Source organism: Micropterus salmoides, unplaced genomic scaffold, assembly GCF_014851395.1.
Source record: "Micropterus salmoides isolate LMB-PRFRI ecotype aquatic unplaced genomic scaffold, ASM1485139v1 Ms_hic_scaffold_15, whole genome shotgun sequence".
Classification (NCBI taxonomy): Eukaryota; Metazoa; Chordata; class Actinopteri; order Centrarchiformes; family Centrarchidae; genus Micropterus; species Micropterus salmoides.
Window position 1 is genome coordinate 11,048,383 of NW_024040596.1, and position 19,857 is coordinate 11,068,239.

Consider the following 19,857-nt stretch of genomic DNA (forward strand, 5'->3'; position numbering starts at 1 on the left):
GTCACATGCTGTTCTTGTATTGCCATCCTGACAAAGGGGGAAGAGAAAGAATGTTTTCTCTCACCATCCGTGGTGATGGATGGTGAGAGAAAACCTTGGTGTGATGGGCAGTGTGGTGCATTCTCCAATCAATGAACAGTATTTTTGACTCCATTATATTAAACTGTGTGCTTTCTTCCCGCAGGATGCATAACTTTGTTTATCCAGAAATGGAGGGATGGTGGGGGTGGGTGGGGCGTAAAGCCGAGTTGCAAAGAAGGCCGCTCGTGGCTTGTTGACAAGAGAGCAGTAACCTTCAACAGCACGTTTATCAGTTTGTGGAGATCGTTTTGTTTGTTATGTCAATCCCAGCTGAGCAGCGGCACGGTCTGAGCGAACGCTTATTAAGAGTGTTTGATGAGAGAAAGAGAAAAAAAAAAGGGGGAGGTAATTGTGAGGAATCACACACCAGGGCTCATGAGCTGAATTTGATACACATCCTCACACTAGAGCTATTCTTCTTGTGCAAGAGCACAAATCTTATAACCAAACTGGCAAAGATCCTCCAAAATAAATTCAATATTATCAAAACTTTCCTAAATGGAAAACTGGTTTTATGTGATATAAATGTATAAAATATGTTACAGGAAATGTTTTTGTTAAAGCTAACAACAGTTCTGGTATTTGTCAATCTTCTTCATGATGATGATGGCTTCTTAGCCCAGAGGCAGCAGTGCTAAACATCAGTGTTGTACTTGTTGGGCCTAATTATCTTAATTGACAAACGCTGCAGTGCTGAGGAACCTCACAGCTCCACCACAGTGTTCTTTCGGGGATGGGGTGCTTCCTAAACAAGGTAACATTTTACTGCCTGTTGCATATTTGCCTGTGTTAATGTAATACTGGGCTAACATCACACATGCTACATGCTACTTGTACAATGTAGATACAGAATCTCTGCAGACAGTTCCTCAACCAACCAGGTAGAGAACATGGATGACTGATGTTCACCAACGTAGTTGTCAACACTACGAGCCTTAATGAGACACTTCAAGGTGTGAATGTGAGTGTAGTGTGTGTGACGCAGAAAACAAGGTGATGTTGGATCTTATTAGCACTACTCACTTTAGAATTGCAGCTGTTTCAATAAACAAAGAGAAAAGAGGAAATGATGAGTTGGGGAAAAAAATAATGTAGCCTTCTTATCAGTTTTTTTCACATTTTTCTCACCTTTCTGAATGAGTGCTTTTGTGCAGAAAAAGGCAAAGTGAAAAGATCACCTAGCAGTGATTCATGTTCTTCCGAGAGCCACATCAGTGGCACACCAATGCACAAAGCAAATTACAGCGTGGAGCCACTTAGAGTACAAGGCCATGAGCTCGCAAGCAAAGGTTAAGAGTGCTTAAGTTGTGGTGATTACATTCCGAGTCACAACACTGAGAAACCCACTTATGTTAAATTGCGAGAGCTGATCGCCCACTGTTTGGATGAAATCTGAACTGGAGATATGTCTTTGAAGATGCTGAAAGAAAGAAGGAAGAGTCACTGAAAGAAAGAAAGAAAGAAAGAAAGAGTGAGAGGAGAGAGAAAGACGGGTTTGCTGGTGTGAAGAATGAGCAGCTCATTTGAAAGCTAGAGCAATGCTAGTTGTGACCTTGGGGTCACAGAGGCAGGTTGGCTGCCTGTATCAGAAGTCACATTCTCTTGACAGCTAGGAGAGATGACAAGCTGAGCTGACACACATCTCTGGCTACATGGTGTTTGGCCAATGGTTTGTCCCCACCTCCTGCTTTCAAACTGCCATCAATAACCAAAAGAGAAAATAACAAACAAAAATCTGTTGAAAATCAAATTATTTACTGTGTCTAGGTTATTATTGCACTTAGCATTTTCAGATGATATAGGTTTGTTAGTTTGTTTTGTCTTCTTCTTGTTTGATTGTAACATCTGCTTGGATTTTTCTTTCTGTTCCTATCCATTTTCTCTCTATCTGTTTCCCCTCTGTTAAGATGTGCTTGGGGTAAAACGATCACTTCATTGTCTACCAATGGATCGCAACTTGTTGGAAAGACAAACCAAGTCGATGTAATTTGTGGGCTGAGCTGTAGTTAACTTCTGTGGTCAGTTGCTTTTTTCCTACACCGGAAGGTTCTAAGGATATTAATAAAATCGTATCATTTTGATGCAGATGTTAAGAGTGGTTAACTTTGAAACACATTTAGATCATACATAGGGATGTAAAGCATGAGCAGTAACAGAGCAGGTAAGAAAACCCAATACAGGCACGAATCAGCCACTACCACTACATTTATCCTGGCATGTAATGTTGAGCATGCATTTCCCCATATGTTTCATATAAAGAATGTTACCATTAGTGAGGTGGTAACAGAAATAATTTATTTCAGTGTATATTCTATAGATGCTTTTTACTACCAACCACAACATATGCTCAGTCCCAAGTAAATATATGTTTTTAAGAGGAAAGGGGGATACTGTTTCATATAGCTTTAACAGTCATAATTTCTCATTTCATGAGGTAGTGTCACATTGGAGATACAAGGTTTCTTTCAGATGGCATTGTCAAACGTCTGGTCTGGAAATATGACAGTATACATGCAGCTCAGAATGTGGTGGTGACATAGGGGAGCTGGAGGATTAACGATGCGCACCACATGTTCTGGATCTTTTCTTCATGGTGCGTGAAGCTGCGACTGTGGGACTCAAGGCTAGGGACTCCCAGAGGGAGAAGCAGCAGAGAGACAGAGGAGATTGAAAGACTCATCTGATATTCATCTAATGCTGCAATGTCTGTCCTCGGTGTGGACAGTCTCAGGGGGGAGGGGGGCAGTAGACTTGAGAAAATACACACACAAGCATTACATTTGCATATGCACACTATATGGCATACCAGTGGAAGAAAAGGGACAAAGAGCACATTTTTTGTTTATTTCTTAATTTGCATGCATGTGCTGAGATGAGTGCTGTAAGTGATATTACTCACCTGTGATTTCTCGAACAGTGCGGAATACATTGAGTTTTTCTGGGTCCAAAGCTTCAATGTTGTGATAGACATCCCTGTGAATGATAATGGGAGATCAGGATGACATAAACAACAACAGAAAGATCACCGCAACTACATTTTATAATGCATAGTTAAGCAAAATGTGTCTTCATCACAACAATGGAAAATGAGCTGCTCCCACACAGACACAGAACATGACAATTTAGAATATCAGTTAAAAAAAGTTTAGCATGTGATCTTTGTGTAGTATGTGTTTCTATAACAATAATTTGTGAATGATTACTTACATCTATCCATCCATAATATATGCACGTCTGCTTTGTCTTCTGCAGTCACTCTCTACTCTCATACATGCCACACTATCCCCACAGCACTTCTTAGAAATACGTACTTTATGAGCATGTACATTTACCAGCACTCTTCTTACTCTCAAGGCACTGTCAGCTTACTCACTTCCCGCTTGCCATCCCTGATATTGGTAAGATTATTTATAATAATTCAAACAATTACCAGTATGCTGACACTTATTTCGGGCTTTTAGGTGACACTCTTATCTCAAGCAATTTACATTAAAAGTGAAATGTGTGAAAAAAGCTGTGTAATATTTGCAATGTATTTGGACCCAAAGTTATTGATGCTAAATGCATTTGCTGAGGTGCAGACGGAGCTGAGATAAAAAAGCATTATAATAAATAATATATATTTACATTATTAATATTCCATATAAAAATATAGAATTTTATAATTTTTTCTGATTGATCAAACAATTTTATTATTATTATTAATTTTATTATTTTAATTTTATTTCAAAATTGTCAATCCAGGACCTTTACACTTTATTTCATCGTCTCTTAAACTGAGAAGCAAAATGTTCTCATCTCTCACCCTTTGATGCCAGTGATGAGGAACACCAGGTTACCATTGATTTTGGTGCAGTTGACAAACTTGTCAATGTTGCTGGAGTCCACTGTCTGCGCTGTCTGTAGGCTGGCGGTACCAATGCCATCACACGCTGGAACACACAGGGAGTTCGCAAAACCCATTAGTTTGATTAAATGTCTTTAAAAAAACAATTTTTTTAAATAAACAATACTGATGGTTTTTTAAAACAGATGTGACTATATATGGTGGTGCAGCTGCTCGACCTCATTTCAGTGGCATTTTTAGGATTTCTCAAAAAAATTTTAAGTAACATTTTAGGTCAGTTTGAAGATGAGCACATCCCTCCTGTGTTAGGCAAAAAGCAATCCAGCACATTTCAAACCAAACTTGAACTGGTGGTCTGATGTGAAAAACAGTTAACAGGCCAGTGACAGTCCTTTTTGTTTATTGTGGCTATACACATGTCTCAGAATAAATGTGGTAAAGATTTATTGATGTTCAACTGCTATGTGATACACTGTCAATAATTATTTGCTGTAACAACTTCATAAAAGGCTAAATAAATATTTGCGGTTCACCTTTTGGGCAGATGTCAGTACAAGGAATGCACATCTTAATGCGGTTCTCTTCCACCTCCATTTTGTTGCTGGGACAAGCTCTCACACAGGAGCTATGGTCCACCACAAAGTTATCTGAAAAACAATTCATTGTAAATGTCAAGTACAGATGGCTTCTGTTTGTCACACAGGAACATACTTTACAATAAGTGACACTTGGTGTAGGCAAACACAGAAAAAAAGTGTTGAAAGTCACTTTCATTCACTTTGTCTGACTGATGCTATCCTGACTACGACCTCATGTTTGGAGTTTTTAGGCTGCCAAATTAAATATTAAATTAAATCGATGCTTAATTATATGTCCAGTGTTAAATATTCATTAATCAGTGAAAAATAATTCTGGTTTCCTTCCACCATCCAAAGACATGCGTGCCAGAATTAATAATTTCACAGAGTTATTGTTTGTTTTCTACCTCAGGAACTATAGGGGGATGATAAGCAAGCCGATTATTGAGATGAGTGGGTTCCTAGCCACTCTGGACCACCAAAACCCTTAACAATCACCTTCATCCCTCCCCTCTCGACCCTTCCATCCCTCCGTTCTCGACCCCTTCTATCCCTCTCCTCTCGACTCTTCCATCATAAATACTTTGTTAGTGAAATGCAGTATGCCACATAAAAACTACCACAAAAAAACAAGCAAATAAAGTCCCTCTACATTTTATGTTACCTTTTAACCAAGCCTAAAATTCACACAACCATGACTCACACTTTAGCAGTAAGGGACTTCCATCACACTACACATTTAAATGGTTACACAATACTGCATCTTATAACATCCCCAAGAACATGTCACACTTCCATCCCTGCTAGTTGGCATTTTCATTGATGTTGGCATCTACAATTAGCAGTTAGAGGAGATATGACGGTGATGCAGAGCAAACCCTCTGCTTCTTTATCACCAACCTCAGGGGAGAGGCGACGTTTCAAGGTAGACAACTCATTAAGATGAAAGAGTGTTGGGTGAGACCTTGACCAGTACAACTGCGAGATGTGTGTTAGAGAATAAATGAAGATTTACTTTATTTAAGTATTTGTTTGCTGCTCAAGGTTTTACTTTCAATAGACCTCCTTTCATGTCAAAGTATCATAGCAATAGAGTGACAACCCAGTCGGTTCCAATTTACCAAATTACTTAGTGTCTGATTCTTTGGCATTGGATATCTTCATGGTGGAAATGGTGCAAAATACTGATTCTTATGAGTACTGACTCTAGCTGGGCTTGCGTTTCTGCAGAGATCCATAGCCCATTGCAAAAAACAAGGTATTCAGCAAAAGGACCAAACACATGTTTCCTCCATAATCCCTTCTCTACATGTCATAGCCCATATTGACAAGTCTGTTAGGCCGTTCCACACCACTGCCAAATGTGGAGCAGGGCTAAAATTCAAACGGCCTCTTAAGTGACGGGGGCCATGCCTTGTGCCATAGTTCAGTGAGGCCTGAGCGGGGAGGTGAAATGCACAAACCCCAGTCATTCTTGACACCAAAATGGCACTGCAAGTCTTGTTGTTGCTGATACTGGCCACACTGATTTTACCACCAACCTGTGTTTGCCCAGATTACATGTTATGCAAAAGACACGTGGCCCCAAAGCCCCACCGCCTTGTGTTTATCATGAACACAGAGCCGTGGGTGTTGTGCAACTTTCTATTCTCTTCCCTTATAACCACTTGGATGTGTAGATTACACAAAAAAAACCACACCACCAGATCTCAACCCAAATCACCTATGGGAGGTTTTAGATGAATGTGTTAGAAAGCCTCCCAACCCTTATTGGAAGAAATGTGTGTCTATCCCTCCAGTAGAAATCTGCAGAATTGAAGAATCTATTCAAAGGCCCATTGAAGCTAGGACCATGGTTTTGGAAATGGTGAGGTAAGGGTTTAGTGGCTAATGTGTAGAAATAGAAGCAAACACTCAAAACTAAAGAAGGCTTTGCCCTATCTATCCCTCCATCCATCCATCGTCAACCGCTTATCCTGCGTACAGGGTCACAGGGTTTGCCTTATCTATTCATGCCCAATTCATAACAGTAAATAATCCATTTTCTTTACTTTCCTCCCCTCTCCTGTCTGTCTGAAGACCATGGCATTTAAAACACAAATCATGAATGCTCACACATGGTACATCAATTTTACACTTGTACTTCAAACAGAATGTATTCCCTTGCTCCTTCCCCCGACCTTAACCATCACAACTCTATCCCCAACCTTAATACCCAATACCAAGTATTAAGCCTTAAACAGCCTTTTGTGGAAGTGAAGGCCAGGAACAATGTCCCCTTTGCAAAACATCGTCATTACCAAGGTCTACAACTCTAATTGGTCCTTACAAAGATAGACATACAAGAGAACACAAACATGCATGCAAGTTATGTTTAGAAAACACAAGACAAGCTGTTTTTCACTTAAGATAAATGGTTAGGGAATTTATGTAATCCATGTAAGGTCATTGCAAGTATTGTCGTAAAGCGTCAGTGTGTGTGTGTGTGGGTGTGTTCCATGTGGTCAGACTTACGTGGACACTTCTTGACACAGAAGGCTCCATAGGTGTACTTCGCCCTGGGATTGTGTTCCAGCTGGAAGGTGGTGGGGTTATAGACAAAAGGCTGGGGGCACTGGGTCACGCATGCCCCACTGTCATTGAAGTTGGTGCAGGCCTGCAAAATCACATACAGACACAATCACATACACATAAAACACACACAGTGGTGTATTTAGGTCATTTCACCCAAATGAAAAAAAGACATTTTCTCACTTATCCCAGTTGGTATTGTACCATGTATAATTTTACTAATTTGGGAATGTGCAGAACAGAATCTTTTTTGATAAAGATGTAGAATAACTGATATATTTGTGTTTTTTTCTTACCTGTCACTGCTGACAGTTTCAGCAGTGAAATTTTTTGTGAATTATGTCCAATGAGCCACGAAGATAACATTTTTCAAAATGAACAAAAAAAATGTTATCTTCTGCTTTTCTTCTTTTTTTCACCTTCTGCTGTCCGTAACAGCCAAACAGTGTTTACAAAACAGAGGTAAGCACTGAACCATAGATTTTGTGTTTACCCGTTTACACGCCCTAATAAATGTCATAAGAATCAATCGAGACTTTTGCGCTCTCAATTGGTGTGTAGTTGAAAATTACTTCCTGTTTTATTCATTGTTGATTCTTATAGAATATCAGTCAGCGAAAAAAAATACACAGAGACAGGCAGGATTGTTAAAACTAGTAATAACATTTACTGAACAATGTATAGATGTAAGATAAACCTGCTAAATTGAGTTTGTTTTTAATAAAAACAATACATCTATGTTAATGTTCTGGACATGAACAATTAAAACATGACAGATTTGATGACAGACAACTGAGAATTCGCTGTCTCATTTGGAGAGTAGTTCAAAATGACTTCCTGATTTATCCATTAATGAGTATAATAAAAGATGAAGTGTGAAGAATCAAGATGAACAAAAAATAATGAGCGAGAACCCTTGCCTGCCCAAAGTCAGGCAGAGGATCCCCATCAGTGATGGGCTCTGAATTACATGTGCAGAAGCAAGTTCAACATGCAGAGGGATGAAAATAAAACTGATAAAGCACATGGCGAAGAGCCAAGATGAAGCGGGGCCTGGTGAAGTCTGTATTTAACAGTGACCCTTATGTCAGGAAGAAATGGGAATTAAATGTCATTTAATGATATTTATCATACAAGCGGCATTTTTAAGCAAAAGATTGAGTCTGGAAGGAAGAAATCCCTTTGCAGAAGTACCATGAATCAAAGGAAGTTAAAAGTCACATGGAAAATGTGTCAGGCTTGTGAAAAACAGGAAATGTAAAGTACAGTAAGATCGGGAAAGGCTTCTGGGTTTCATACAATATGACCATTTTCATAGAATGCTGTGAAGTAAATGTGTGTGTGTGTGTGTGTGTGTGTGTGTGTGTCCACTTACAAAGCAATCTGTGTCCTTTGGTCCATAGCAACCACCTGCACACTCACGATGGCAGCAGTCACTAACATAGGGACCAAAGCAACGGCCATCACACTGCTCGGCACACACTGTCTTAGTTACTGTTTGGGAAAGAGAGAGAGAGAAAGAGAAATACATATTTCTTATAACAAGTAAACTATGACACACCTGAAGATCAAAATGTTGCAATATGCAAATTCACACGCAGCTGCAATTGTTTGCGAAGGCGATAAGGCCTACAGAGCCCTGACGACAACCTCCATCCATGGACTCACTAAGACCAACACCATCGTAAAATGAGCAAGACAGTGGCTCTTCTTCCGCCACAAGCTCTGACGGCTCAACATGGACTCCAGCACACTCTGCAACTTCCACAGATGCACCACTGAGAGTATCCTGACTGGCTACATCACCGCCTGGCATGGCAGTTGCAATGCCCTAAACAGCAAAGCTCTACAGAGGGTGATGAGAACTATACAGCACATCGTCAGGGTGAAGCTGCCATCCATGGAGGACCTGTACACCCAGCGGTGCAGGGAGAAGGCCAACAGGATCATTAAAGACCCCAACCACTGCAGCCAGAAATTTTCCGGCAGACAGCACCACTGCATCTGTTCCCGCACCACCAGGCTCATGGACAGCTTCATCCCTCAGGCCATTAAACTGTTCAACTTATATAGTATACTACTATACTACTTATGCTACCCTGCTTTCATCTCTGTGTAGCATGTGTGTATGTACTGTATGTGTATGTGTATATATTCAGTGTGCCACAGTGGTATATTTATATTATATTTTATTCTATTTTATAGATTATATTTATCCCTGAATTTACACTTTTGGGCTATTTATTTCTTGACTTCGATTCTCTTCTTCTCATTTCTCAATTACTGTAAATTTTTGTACGAGCTTTGTTGGAGGGAGCCTGACAACAACAATTTCACTGCCAACAGACTGCTTCACATGTGACAATTAAATAACTTCTTCCTCTTTAGTATGTGTAGTTAAGTTTGTCACATTCTGATCTGGCAATAAATAAAATGAGTGTTGGAGGAAGCTAAGTATGTGAATTGAATTGGAATGAAATTGTGTGTGTGTGTGTGTTTTTGCATGTGCATCTGCATCTGTGTGTAGCGAGCCAAAGCATCTACTAAAGCCACCTACTAGCTGTCTTCAATCATGCTTATCTCTCCCTGCGTGCTCCTCTGATTGTCTCTAGCTGAATTTGACAGACACATAGCAAATCCTATGTGACTACATGGTGAACGTCTGTCCACCCTTTCCTCACATGCCTGTCATAGTCATGTGGGCCGCCGTATGCCTGTGTGCCTCGCTTCCTGACAGTCATATGCAAATGTGCACAGGACTCTGCCATTTCTCAGAGAAAGACAGCTGGTAAAACACACAGCTAAAGCGTCAGCAGTTGGATTTATTTGATAGAGCAGGAAAACCTTCCTACATTACAAGCTATTTGGGAGGGATAAAGCAGAGATATTAACACAAGAAAAAAAACATTCAATAAAAGCTTTTGCCGTTTTTTATTTCAAAGATTTTTTACATCATTCACCCCCAAGGATCAGTCATTTGTTGCACAACTTGTTAGTTTATACTTCCATCACACACCCCGAAATCCCATCCTTCCTGAAAAATCAGGATCTGGCCAATTTGCCTTCTCCTGAGAAAACCAACATGCACTGATTTACTTGCTCCCTTCACTCAGCTTTATTTTTATAAACAGATTGGCGGATGAAGGCAAAAGTACTAATTTTAGGGAAAAGTAACAATGTTAGTGAACAGCAGAGATGGGGACTAGAATTTGAGACTCAGACAGTGACTTCAGACTCGACTTGAGACTCGTCCTCAAAAGACTTCAGACTCGACTCGGACTCAATGTGCGGGACTCGTGAACAATTTTTATTTTTAGGAAGCGTCTGATGAGCTTGCCGTTATTCCCTTCCCTCCGTTACCTCCGTAACACGTAGTATCTGCTGCGCACGGCCACATGTGAGACAACAAACACCGGCAGCTGCTGTGCCATTCATCATAAACTTTGACTTTAAAACTTCATACAAGACCCAAACAAAGAAGCGCTGAACGCAAAATAGGTTAGTAACCTGAGGTTTAGCTCAGCATTGGCCATCTAACGTTAGCTTGTTTCCTGCTTCAGCTACGACCTACCGGAGGTTAGGTCCGACTGTGTTATGAAAAGATGAATGAGCGTTTGTTTGCTTGCCAAACTTGTGGTGGTCGATTGACGTAATAATTTCTGTCCCGCTCGCTGCCATCACGTTAATTATTAACTGCTGCAAATAGGTTACAGGTTTATTGTTGATCATGTAACGTTACAGTATTATTTAGTTAGGCTATAACGTTACGTTAGAGTCTGGGGGTATGGGAACAATTCCTGTGCAATAACCCCATAACCCAGTAATTCTGCCTATAATCAGCCACCTATTACTGGTTAACACTTATTGTTTATTCATCATTCTCTTTTTCAGAGCTGTTCATACTGTTCATATTGTGATATTGTCATATTGTATATACTGTATATACCAAATCCACCTACCTCAAGTACATAACACCTGCACATAATATATTTAATCCAGCATCTTACATAGTTGTGCTCTGTGAGTGAAAAACAGGTTACAGTTACAGAATCCCTTATAACGAAGCAGTTTTATAAGCAGCCTGGATTGAACGCAGCAGTTGATACAACATTCATTATAACCACGAGAGACTTGAGACTTGACTTGGACTCTAGCTCAGAGACTTGAAACTTGACTTGGACTCTAGCTCAGAGACTTGAGACTTGACTTGGACTCTAGCTCAGAGACTTGAAACTTGACTTGGACTCTAGCTCAGAGACTTGTGAGCAACATTACAAACCCAATGCTGGTGTGTGAATGTGTATGCATTTGTATTTTGATGTGTGCCGTGCTTCCCTTTGGGCATTGCGGTGACGAGATGCTATCACAGTGATGGATATAAACCACAGACAACCCGCCAAACACACGCACACTTCACCCTAACGTACCATCAGTGGCATTCCATTAACAGTGCCTGGGCTAAAATGAAAGGGTCTACTTTACTCAAACGACATTTTGTCAAACAAATGACTTTGCCAAGAGAGAGAAGCAATGCTGTTGATCAATTTGGCTTTAAACTTGCACTTTAAGGGAAAAAAAACAGGCTAGTGACGACAAAAAATACAAAAGGAATCCATCTCATAAAATATGCCTGGAAGCTCCCATTTGAACAGGCTGTGGACAGCGGCATCAGTCACAGGAACCACTGCCTCTCAGTTTCCATTTACATGAGCTAAAATGTGCTTTTTCACACCTGGTTTCCAACAGAACTTCATAAATAAAGATGGCGGGGGGGGTTTTGCAGTGGAAAAACTTTCTGTACCTAGTGAAATGTATCTTACAATTGATGCAAATTCAGAGAGATGTAGAGGGCATAACGTTTCAGCTTGATTTCTTATCAGTTAAAATAGTTTCCAAACGTGAAAGACCGTATCAAATACTGCATTAAAAATTTCTTGAACCATTCTAGCAGCATACTTCTTATATGACGTATGTTCCAAACAATGTGTATAGCCAAAATATTGCTGAGAATTGTTATTTTTTAAATAATCTTTGACTATATAGATTTGGAACAAAATAAATACACTGATGGACAGTGGCGATGTGGATTGTGCTGCAGGAGGGGTTTGAGGTTAGATGTTTTGATACAGTTTTTTGTCATCACCAAGATCATTGGAATCCATGGCAATGTAAAGATTTCAAGCTGATCTGCCATTGTTATTTGTTGATGTCTAAAACACAGATTTTAAAAGCTATCAAAGCTTTAATGAGTTTGTTCATCATGATGCTTCTTTCCAAAACTAGTCAAATAAAAGACACAAGTGCTTAGCTGTGAAATAAAATGTCAGTACAGCAGATTTCTCATCTTCCATCTGGTCCCAGTGGCATGTTTGTGACCACATATCCCTCTTTGCGCTGTCCAGCTAATATAATATAATATAATATAATATAATATAATAGATGTATTAGTTTTTAGCTACATTCTTTAAAAAAAAACAAAGCTACTATATTGTCTGTGATGCAATTGACTTAAATATAAATGAACGCAATGAATGTTTGCATTACTGGCCAAAATGTATCTGTTTGAGTGATTTCTAAAGATTTTTCTAAGTTGCTATAATCAATATTTTTATAGCAATGTATCAAATGACAATGTGAAAACAATGTCACAATGTGAAAGATGTCACTCTTAATTATGAACATATAGTTTGGAATTATCCCCTCAATCTACAGCTCCTCTAGCCTTTATTGAGGTTTATGGTGGGTTTCAGCTCATTGTTTACTTTATTTGTCCAGTGTTTCGGATGTACTAATGACTTGTGTCAACTGATGACAGCCAAATGTGTAGTTATGTTATTGTAGTTATGACAGCTGCGAATGCGTAGCTGTCGTATGTATCCTTTTTCATTAAACTGTCAAAACATACCTGTTTTGTTATCTGATTTGTTTCTGGAAATCTTATAGGATTCCAAACCACACCATTGTGGACAATAATTGCAAGTCAAGATACTAATTCAGTGCCTCAACATTAGGTTTTAGGCTTTATAGGCACAGCAGCCAAACAGAATATTAAAACCCACAGTACACTACCCTTGCAGCTCAAAACAGGACAGACAGACACATTTAGCAACTAGCTAACAAGCTGGCAAAGCAGAGCATTTAGCAGTGAAAGAGCCAGATATTCCTTTCAGGAATGGGTAAAAAACAAAAATGGAGCTAAAAGAGAGCAAATACTGGACTTATACGCCACTCTAAATGAATGATAATGTTACTCTGTAACTGCTAGATGTGTAAATAAGCAACTTCTATTAAGTTTACCATTTCATTCTTGAAAGGTGATGATATGTCAATGTTGTGTTTACAATTTATTTCTACTGACCCCAAGTGGGCAAAAAAAACCCATCAGTTATTACAGGTTTGAGAGTGTCGATGTTGATACATGTATACATTCATGTTTTGCCTGATTAAATGTAATTTAGGCACAGTGCTCCAGTGGTTGGAAGTGCTTCATCTGATTATTCTTAGGCTAGATGAAAGGACTACTTTGTATATGCTGACATGTGGTATACATTAGGAATGATACTGAACATTCTCCTAGTCAACACATGGCTTCCCAGCAGCAGTGTTGGAGAAAGATTATCAACAGAGAGGAGCATTGGCTTAGTCTATAAGCTAATTTGACTGTGTGCCATGCAAACAAGCATCAGTGCATCCCTTTAGACACTCTGGACTCAGGTCTGAGAAGAAAGTCACATTAACTTTTGTGGACAGTTATTTTTTCAGTGTTGAATTGTAGTTTTGAAAAATAGGAGGAATTCTGCTCATCTACTTATTTGGGTACACTCCTCTTGTATATTTGTGATTTTCAGTGCCAGAAGTTGTGTTGAGTTGTAATTTACTTTTTGAGTGTATTCGTTTTCCCCCCTGAGGTGCTGACACCACAAGCTGCTGTTTATTGTTGATTTTGAGACAGTTGAATAATTATTCATGAAAATGTCACAAAAAGCATCTTTGAAGTCATTTTTCATTTGACATTTTTACAGTTACTTATTCCATGTATTTCAGCACAATAAAATTAAAGGTTGCAAGGAAAAGCGAGCAGAAGAAGGATGAATAATGGCATACACGTGTGGATGAAGATGGGGCGAGATAACAATGGCTAAACGGAGGCAGACAGACAGGGCCAGGGCTTATCGGGGGCTGGTATGTGACGTGTTGTTAACAGGTCCTGGTCAAACAGTTCATTCCTCATTATCTTAATGAGATCGTGACTGCAGAACAAATAAGATGAGACATGCCAGGGTTGGGAGGCATAGATCGAGTGGTCTGCGCACAGAGTGATGGAAAGAGAGGAGGAAAATTGATGGTGACGGTAGTAATATCAATCTGGAAGTGGGAGGAGAGATATTTAATGGAGAGAGGAAAAAATGTGAGTGCTTTTTTGTCTGCATAAATATGTTAGATTTGTAAAGTTTCAGTATGTGGTATGTGTTGAGTAGATGTTCTGATCCACTACGTAAAAGCCACATGTATTTATATTAAAGATCAAGCTTCCCTGTGTGTGTGTGTGTTTGAAGGGACGGTGAAATGGTGTGTTAGACATGGATGGACGATAAAAATAGCAAATGTAGTAGTAATAGTAAAGCACATTTACTAAAGTGCAGTCATATTTATATTACTTAACAGGATATGGAATATTCCACGTTAGCAACACCCTACCTACTTGAAAGGGATTATCCATTACATTTAATACTTAAACTTTTGTTACATTTACCTGTTAACACTGTTCATGGGAAAAGTGTCCATGCTAGTTCAAAGCACATTACCTAAGCCGAGGACAGCATGGTCTGATACCTATTTCTTTAGGTATCGTAAAAATACACAATAGATTCAATTAAGTTTGGTCCTTAGCTAGGCCATATATGCTTTATGTTTCGGCTTTCAGCTCCTGGACTGTGGAGACTGTCATCACAATAAAAACAGCAGCATCAGTCATTTGTTCAAAAGCCTAAAATGATACTGCCAAATGAACCTCTTGTGTCGGTATCAAGTCTGACCTTTGTCCCTCAAAAGCAAGGGCACAAATAATGTGATGTTGCTAGTGCTGCATGACCTCTAAGGGAATTGCCTGGGTAGACAGATAGGTCAACAAATCGTGTGCCTTTTTACACAGGAGATCCCACCTCCTACTGAGATTCAGCATTGTTATTTTTTCAACCCTGACTGCAATCTTTTACTAACCTTCATCAAGTCATTCTTCTTAGATGAATGAATGACTCCTGTAACCAAGCAGATTTTTTGCCTAATTTTAACCAATCCTTTAACATATCGAGCAGCATCAGATCAGAAATGTTTTGTAATGGTCAGGTGTTCTGGAAGGCACGAATATTGGGTCGACTTGGAAGGTAATGACAAGCAACCTCTTCTACGGTTTAGTTTAGAGGACCTGTTGGGACCTTAAGGTGCAAAAGTGGAATTGTATTTTTTTATTCCTTTTATTCTTTTGCTTTGGCTACACATGTGTGTGTGTCTGCTTGTAGACATGTATGCGATGTACATTACACTTTGCTCAAACAGGTGAGAGGGAGGGAGGGAGAGAGACAGAGAGAGAGAGAGAGCGCTCGCAACATGGGTAGAGTCTGGAGTCTGGGAGAGAAACAGTAATAGAGAATTTGAGAGGAATGATGACTTAAGGAGAGGGAATAACGTGGAGCTCTTCCCTGCTGATGGACTCAGTAGTGTATCATTCTCACACTCTCCTTCAGCTGCCATTAGCTAGTATGAATGGTGGGAGGTCCCAGCAAGGGGGTTTGTGGTATATGGGATGGGACTATGTTGGGGGGTCTTGGGATGCTGTTGGTGTTGATATGTGCCTGTGTGTGTGTGTGTGTGTGTGTGTGTGTGTGTGTGTATGTTTGTGTGTGTACTGGGGGTGGTGGTATTTCCACTGCTATTATGGGCTCAGGAATACCAGTACAAAGCTGACCCATTTACAAGGCAGAAAACTGTCAGAAACCTTACAAAGTGCCACTTCGCTCACTATGAATTTATCTAACTAGATTAGGAAAGCAACTTAAACTAGAACTAGATCTACTAAATTACTTTATTAGATACAAATTCATTATTCATGAAGTAATGAACAGAGCCAAACATGTGTTATTAAGCATTCCTTCTTTGGAAATATCCTCCATTGTTATATTTTAAATGTCATTCTGCAATTAGAAGTTGTCCACATAATGTTATGAACTGTGTTTGTTCGAAGCTCCTTTAGCTTGGGAAACATAAGACCTTCACAGGAAAGATAAGATAAGAGATATTGCTGTGTAAAAAATTGTTGTCTGAACTAACTCTATGCTTCACTTTGCAAGAAAAATTATGCAGGATCAGCAAATTCTTTCTTTATTCCATGCTTTGAAACTGGAGGCCCGTGGAATAAATTTCATGCTGGATTGTAAAATCATGCACATAAGAATCTTAACCAAAATCAGGAAATCGAACAAAATATACAAATGACCTCACCCTTTCAATAAATAAATCAAGCTTAATAGATAGTAGTAATATTAATGTATAGTTTTTTTTCATTTCTGATTTGTCAGTACAGATCAGAGTAGAGTAAGACTAAATACAATAGGCTTGTTAGTAGAGTAAAATTTCAACAGATGCTTTTATGTGAACGTATTGTTTCCCATTTATCATAAAGGCATATGAATTACTAAAAAATCCTGGTTCAAATACTGGTTCAAACCAAATCATTTGGTTTGGATATGAAACGTGGGTAATTTTTTCAGTCAAGTCAACTAAATAAGGTGTGGCAACTTGGACAACGTTTGTGGCTACATTCATTCTGCAAGTTTGACACATGTAAATGTCACACCCACATTAGTTAAACACAGTTTAGTTCATACTCTTGTATGAAAGCAAGCCAGGTTTCTGACCATCAAACAATTTAGCATAAAATCATAATGTTGATACCAAAGCAAGGCAGAAATTCCTCAAGGGTGGAATTTTTAAACAGAAATAACTTCCTCAAGAACAAAATCCATATTAATGTCAGCAATGTGGTATATTTATACACACACACACACACACACACACACACACACAAACATATGCATATAAACATACAAAATCCTTGGAGGACTTTCACGTTGATCCTAAAGCCACTAAAAGGGCATGTGGTGTGTCTTCAGCTGATAATAGTAATGTACTTACAGCTTTGGCACTGGTCCTCTTTTGGTCCCCAGCAACGACCATTACAGGAACGATGGCACTTTTGACCTGTGCACAAGTTCAAGGAAAGAGATGATTGGTATTTCAAATGGTTACTTAATCACAAAATATGATCAGCATCAGCCTTGAAATTTCCATATTAGTTGAACCTTTAAATGGGATAGAGGTGGTTAGCTGAGTCTGTGTGCAGTTAAGCACTCCACTGAAGCCCAAATTGATCCAAAGAGTTAGCGAGGATGTGGCAGTATCGTTGTAATACCTTTAAATACAGCTATGTGTCTGTGTTTGTGTGCCGTTTTTCTCTAGATAAAATCAACTTGATGCATTGTTCTTAAGAGACAAGGCTTTGTTATAATAGGTGTATTTTGAGCATGTTGTGTGCTTGATATTTCTTATAATTAGAATCTAACATAAACACAATCTGCAAGAATGTATGTACTTGAACACCTGAAAAGACTAGCGTGCCGTTAATTATGTCTGCAACTAAAATTGTGTTTTTACAGGTATTATTATTTTTATTTTTATTTTTATTGTTTAGTATTCTTATTTTGTATGAAATGTGTCTCAGTCTTTTAGTGACAACATAGCTTCTCACCTGTCTGGGACATGCTGCTCCAGTCATAGAAACTAAAATAACCTTGGCACAGCAGGTTGTTTTGTGAAAATAATACAGTTCTTCACTCAGTCACTCTACTTTAAATCAGCCCAATGTGAAACCAGCACACATCAGGTTGAGATAAAAGCAGTAAAGCAGCAGAAAGCAGCATCATACCCTCAGAGCTTCAGCCAGTGCCTTTCTGGGTTTTTTGGAGGACTTAATTGACTGTCTAGTAATTGACTGCGGGGGAAGTGAGCCTGGATAAGTGCAGAAGTGCTGTCCTCTGTCCATCAGCCTCTCCAGATGAGAGCTATTAGCATTGAGACTGACTCTATTCCCCAACACAAGCCTCTCCATCCCCTGCCCTCCTCTTCTTCCTCGTCTGTACCCCCTCTCCACCACACATTTAATCTCTTTCATCCTCAATCCACCCATCGCTGATTCATCACTCCTCTGTGGTTCTCTTTCACTTAATGCCTATCCCTGTCTCTCTTTGTCTTTCCCCAGTCTTCTCCCCTCAAACTAGCACTTTGACAATGCTTGAGAAAGAGAGGTCGACAGCCTTGACTGTATGAAAAGCAGCATACAAACAGGATAATAATACAAATGTCAGCCAGCCATAAGTGGTTGTCTGACAGTACCTTGTGTGCAGAACCTCTGCTGCACTTAATTATATCTGTTTTCCTCTGAGCCTAGTGCCCTGTGAAGTCAACCCAAAGAGTTTTCATTTAGTGTCCAAGGTCTTCGCTATCTCAATTTATAAATTCTCAGTGACCCAGTATAAACCTGTCCCACCCCTTTTTCTGCGCTATAATCTTTTACAGCTTTCTTAAAACAACCCTGGAAGGTTAAAATGTCGAGAATGCTGCCATGTGGGGCTAAAAGACAGATGGGGGGGGGGGGGGGGGGGGGGGGGGGGGGGGGGTGGCATGGACATTAAAATTACTGTCCTGTTTCTGAAAAGAGACCAATACACACAATGACCATGGCACAAATAAGTCAGAAGTAAACACAGCATAAAGCTTGTGGCTCCCCAAAGTATGAAATGGAGATTATGTTCTCAATTGTGGATTACAGATTTAGAGACCCTTGATCTTTTGTGTGAGAAGAGGACTTTCACAGGAGTAAGGGTCGATCCAGGACTAACATGGCTGCAGAAAGGAGGGTGATTGAGCAGGATATCAATGCTTTGAGCTGTTAATCTGCATTTGAAGCCTTCGGCGAGTGCTGTGAGAAGAAATCCAAGGACTAATGCAGAGACTATCTTAATATATTGTGCCATAGTGATGGTAATGGATTTTATTGTGTAATTTTTTTAATTTGGAAAGAAACGGGATGAGACAGCTTAAAGGAAAACAGAAAAGAAACAACAACAGATTTAAATGTCAAACAGCTTGAGCACTAAATTAATAACAAAAGCAGATTGTGTTAAGAGGTTAAGTCAGTGAATGAACAGAAAAGGGTCAGAAGAAGTGACTTAATGCATCTTCACTTCACTGAGCCCCACCTCCACCATCATCCCCCTACCTCCTGACAGATTAATTATGTATTTTTCATCCTGATAAATCCCTTCATAATTCTAAGCATTTATTAACATGTCTTCCAGCTGGCTCCAGTAGAGCATTAATGTAACATGAGTGAGCAGTCATTGTGGATTGTTATGGTGAGCAGAGTGACAGAATGAGGTCAAGGGGTGCTTTTGTAATGACAATGTTTTGCTGCTCACACTCAGTCACTTATTGTGAATAGAGCAGGTTAAGATGTAGGATCTCCTTCGGACCATTGTCCTTGTCACAACTTACCAGCCCTTGCTGCCTTATGAAAGATGTCTGAAACTGTTAATGGAATGGCTGTGAATACACCTTATTTTTAGTCTGGTCAGAGTTTTTCCAGGAATCTTCAGGTAGAGCTGGCATTCAATAAAGATTGTTTAAGAAAATGAGTCATCACATCTGTAGTCATGAGCTATCCTC

The 19,857-nt window shown here is 39.5% G+C and overlaps 1 protein-coding gene across 2 annotated transcripts in view; it reads right to left on the bottom strand.

Moving 5' to 3' along the window:
- Positions 1-19,857, bottom strand: part of erbb4b (erb-b2 receptor tyrosine kinase 4b) — a 362,769-nt gene that overhangs the window by 98,591 nt on the left and 244,321 nt on the right. For both annotated transcript variants that reach the window (XM_038720293.1, XM_038720292.1), the window contains exons 5-10: positions 17,269-17,334; positions 8,453-8,571; positions 7,021-7,162; positions 4,462-4,575; positions 3,887-4,013; positions 2,981-3,054 (exon numbers count right to left, since the gene is read on the bottom strand). In XM_038720293.1, the coding sequence (XP_038576221.1) occupies positions 2,981-3,054; positions 3,887-4,013; positions 4,462-4,575; positions 7,021-7,162; positions 8,453-8,571; positions 17,269-17,334 (642 nt within the window). The remainder of the gene's footprint in view (positions 1-2,980; positions 3,055-3,886; positions 4,014-4,461; positions 4,576-7,020; positions 7,163-8,452; positions 8,572-17,268; positions 17,335-19,857) is intronic.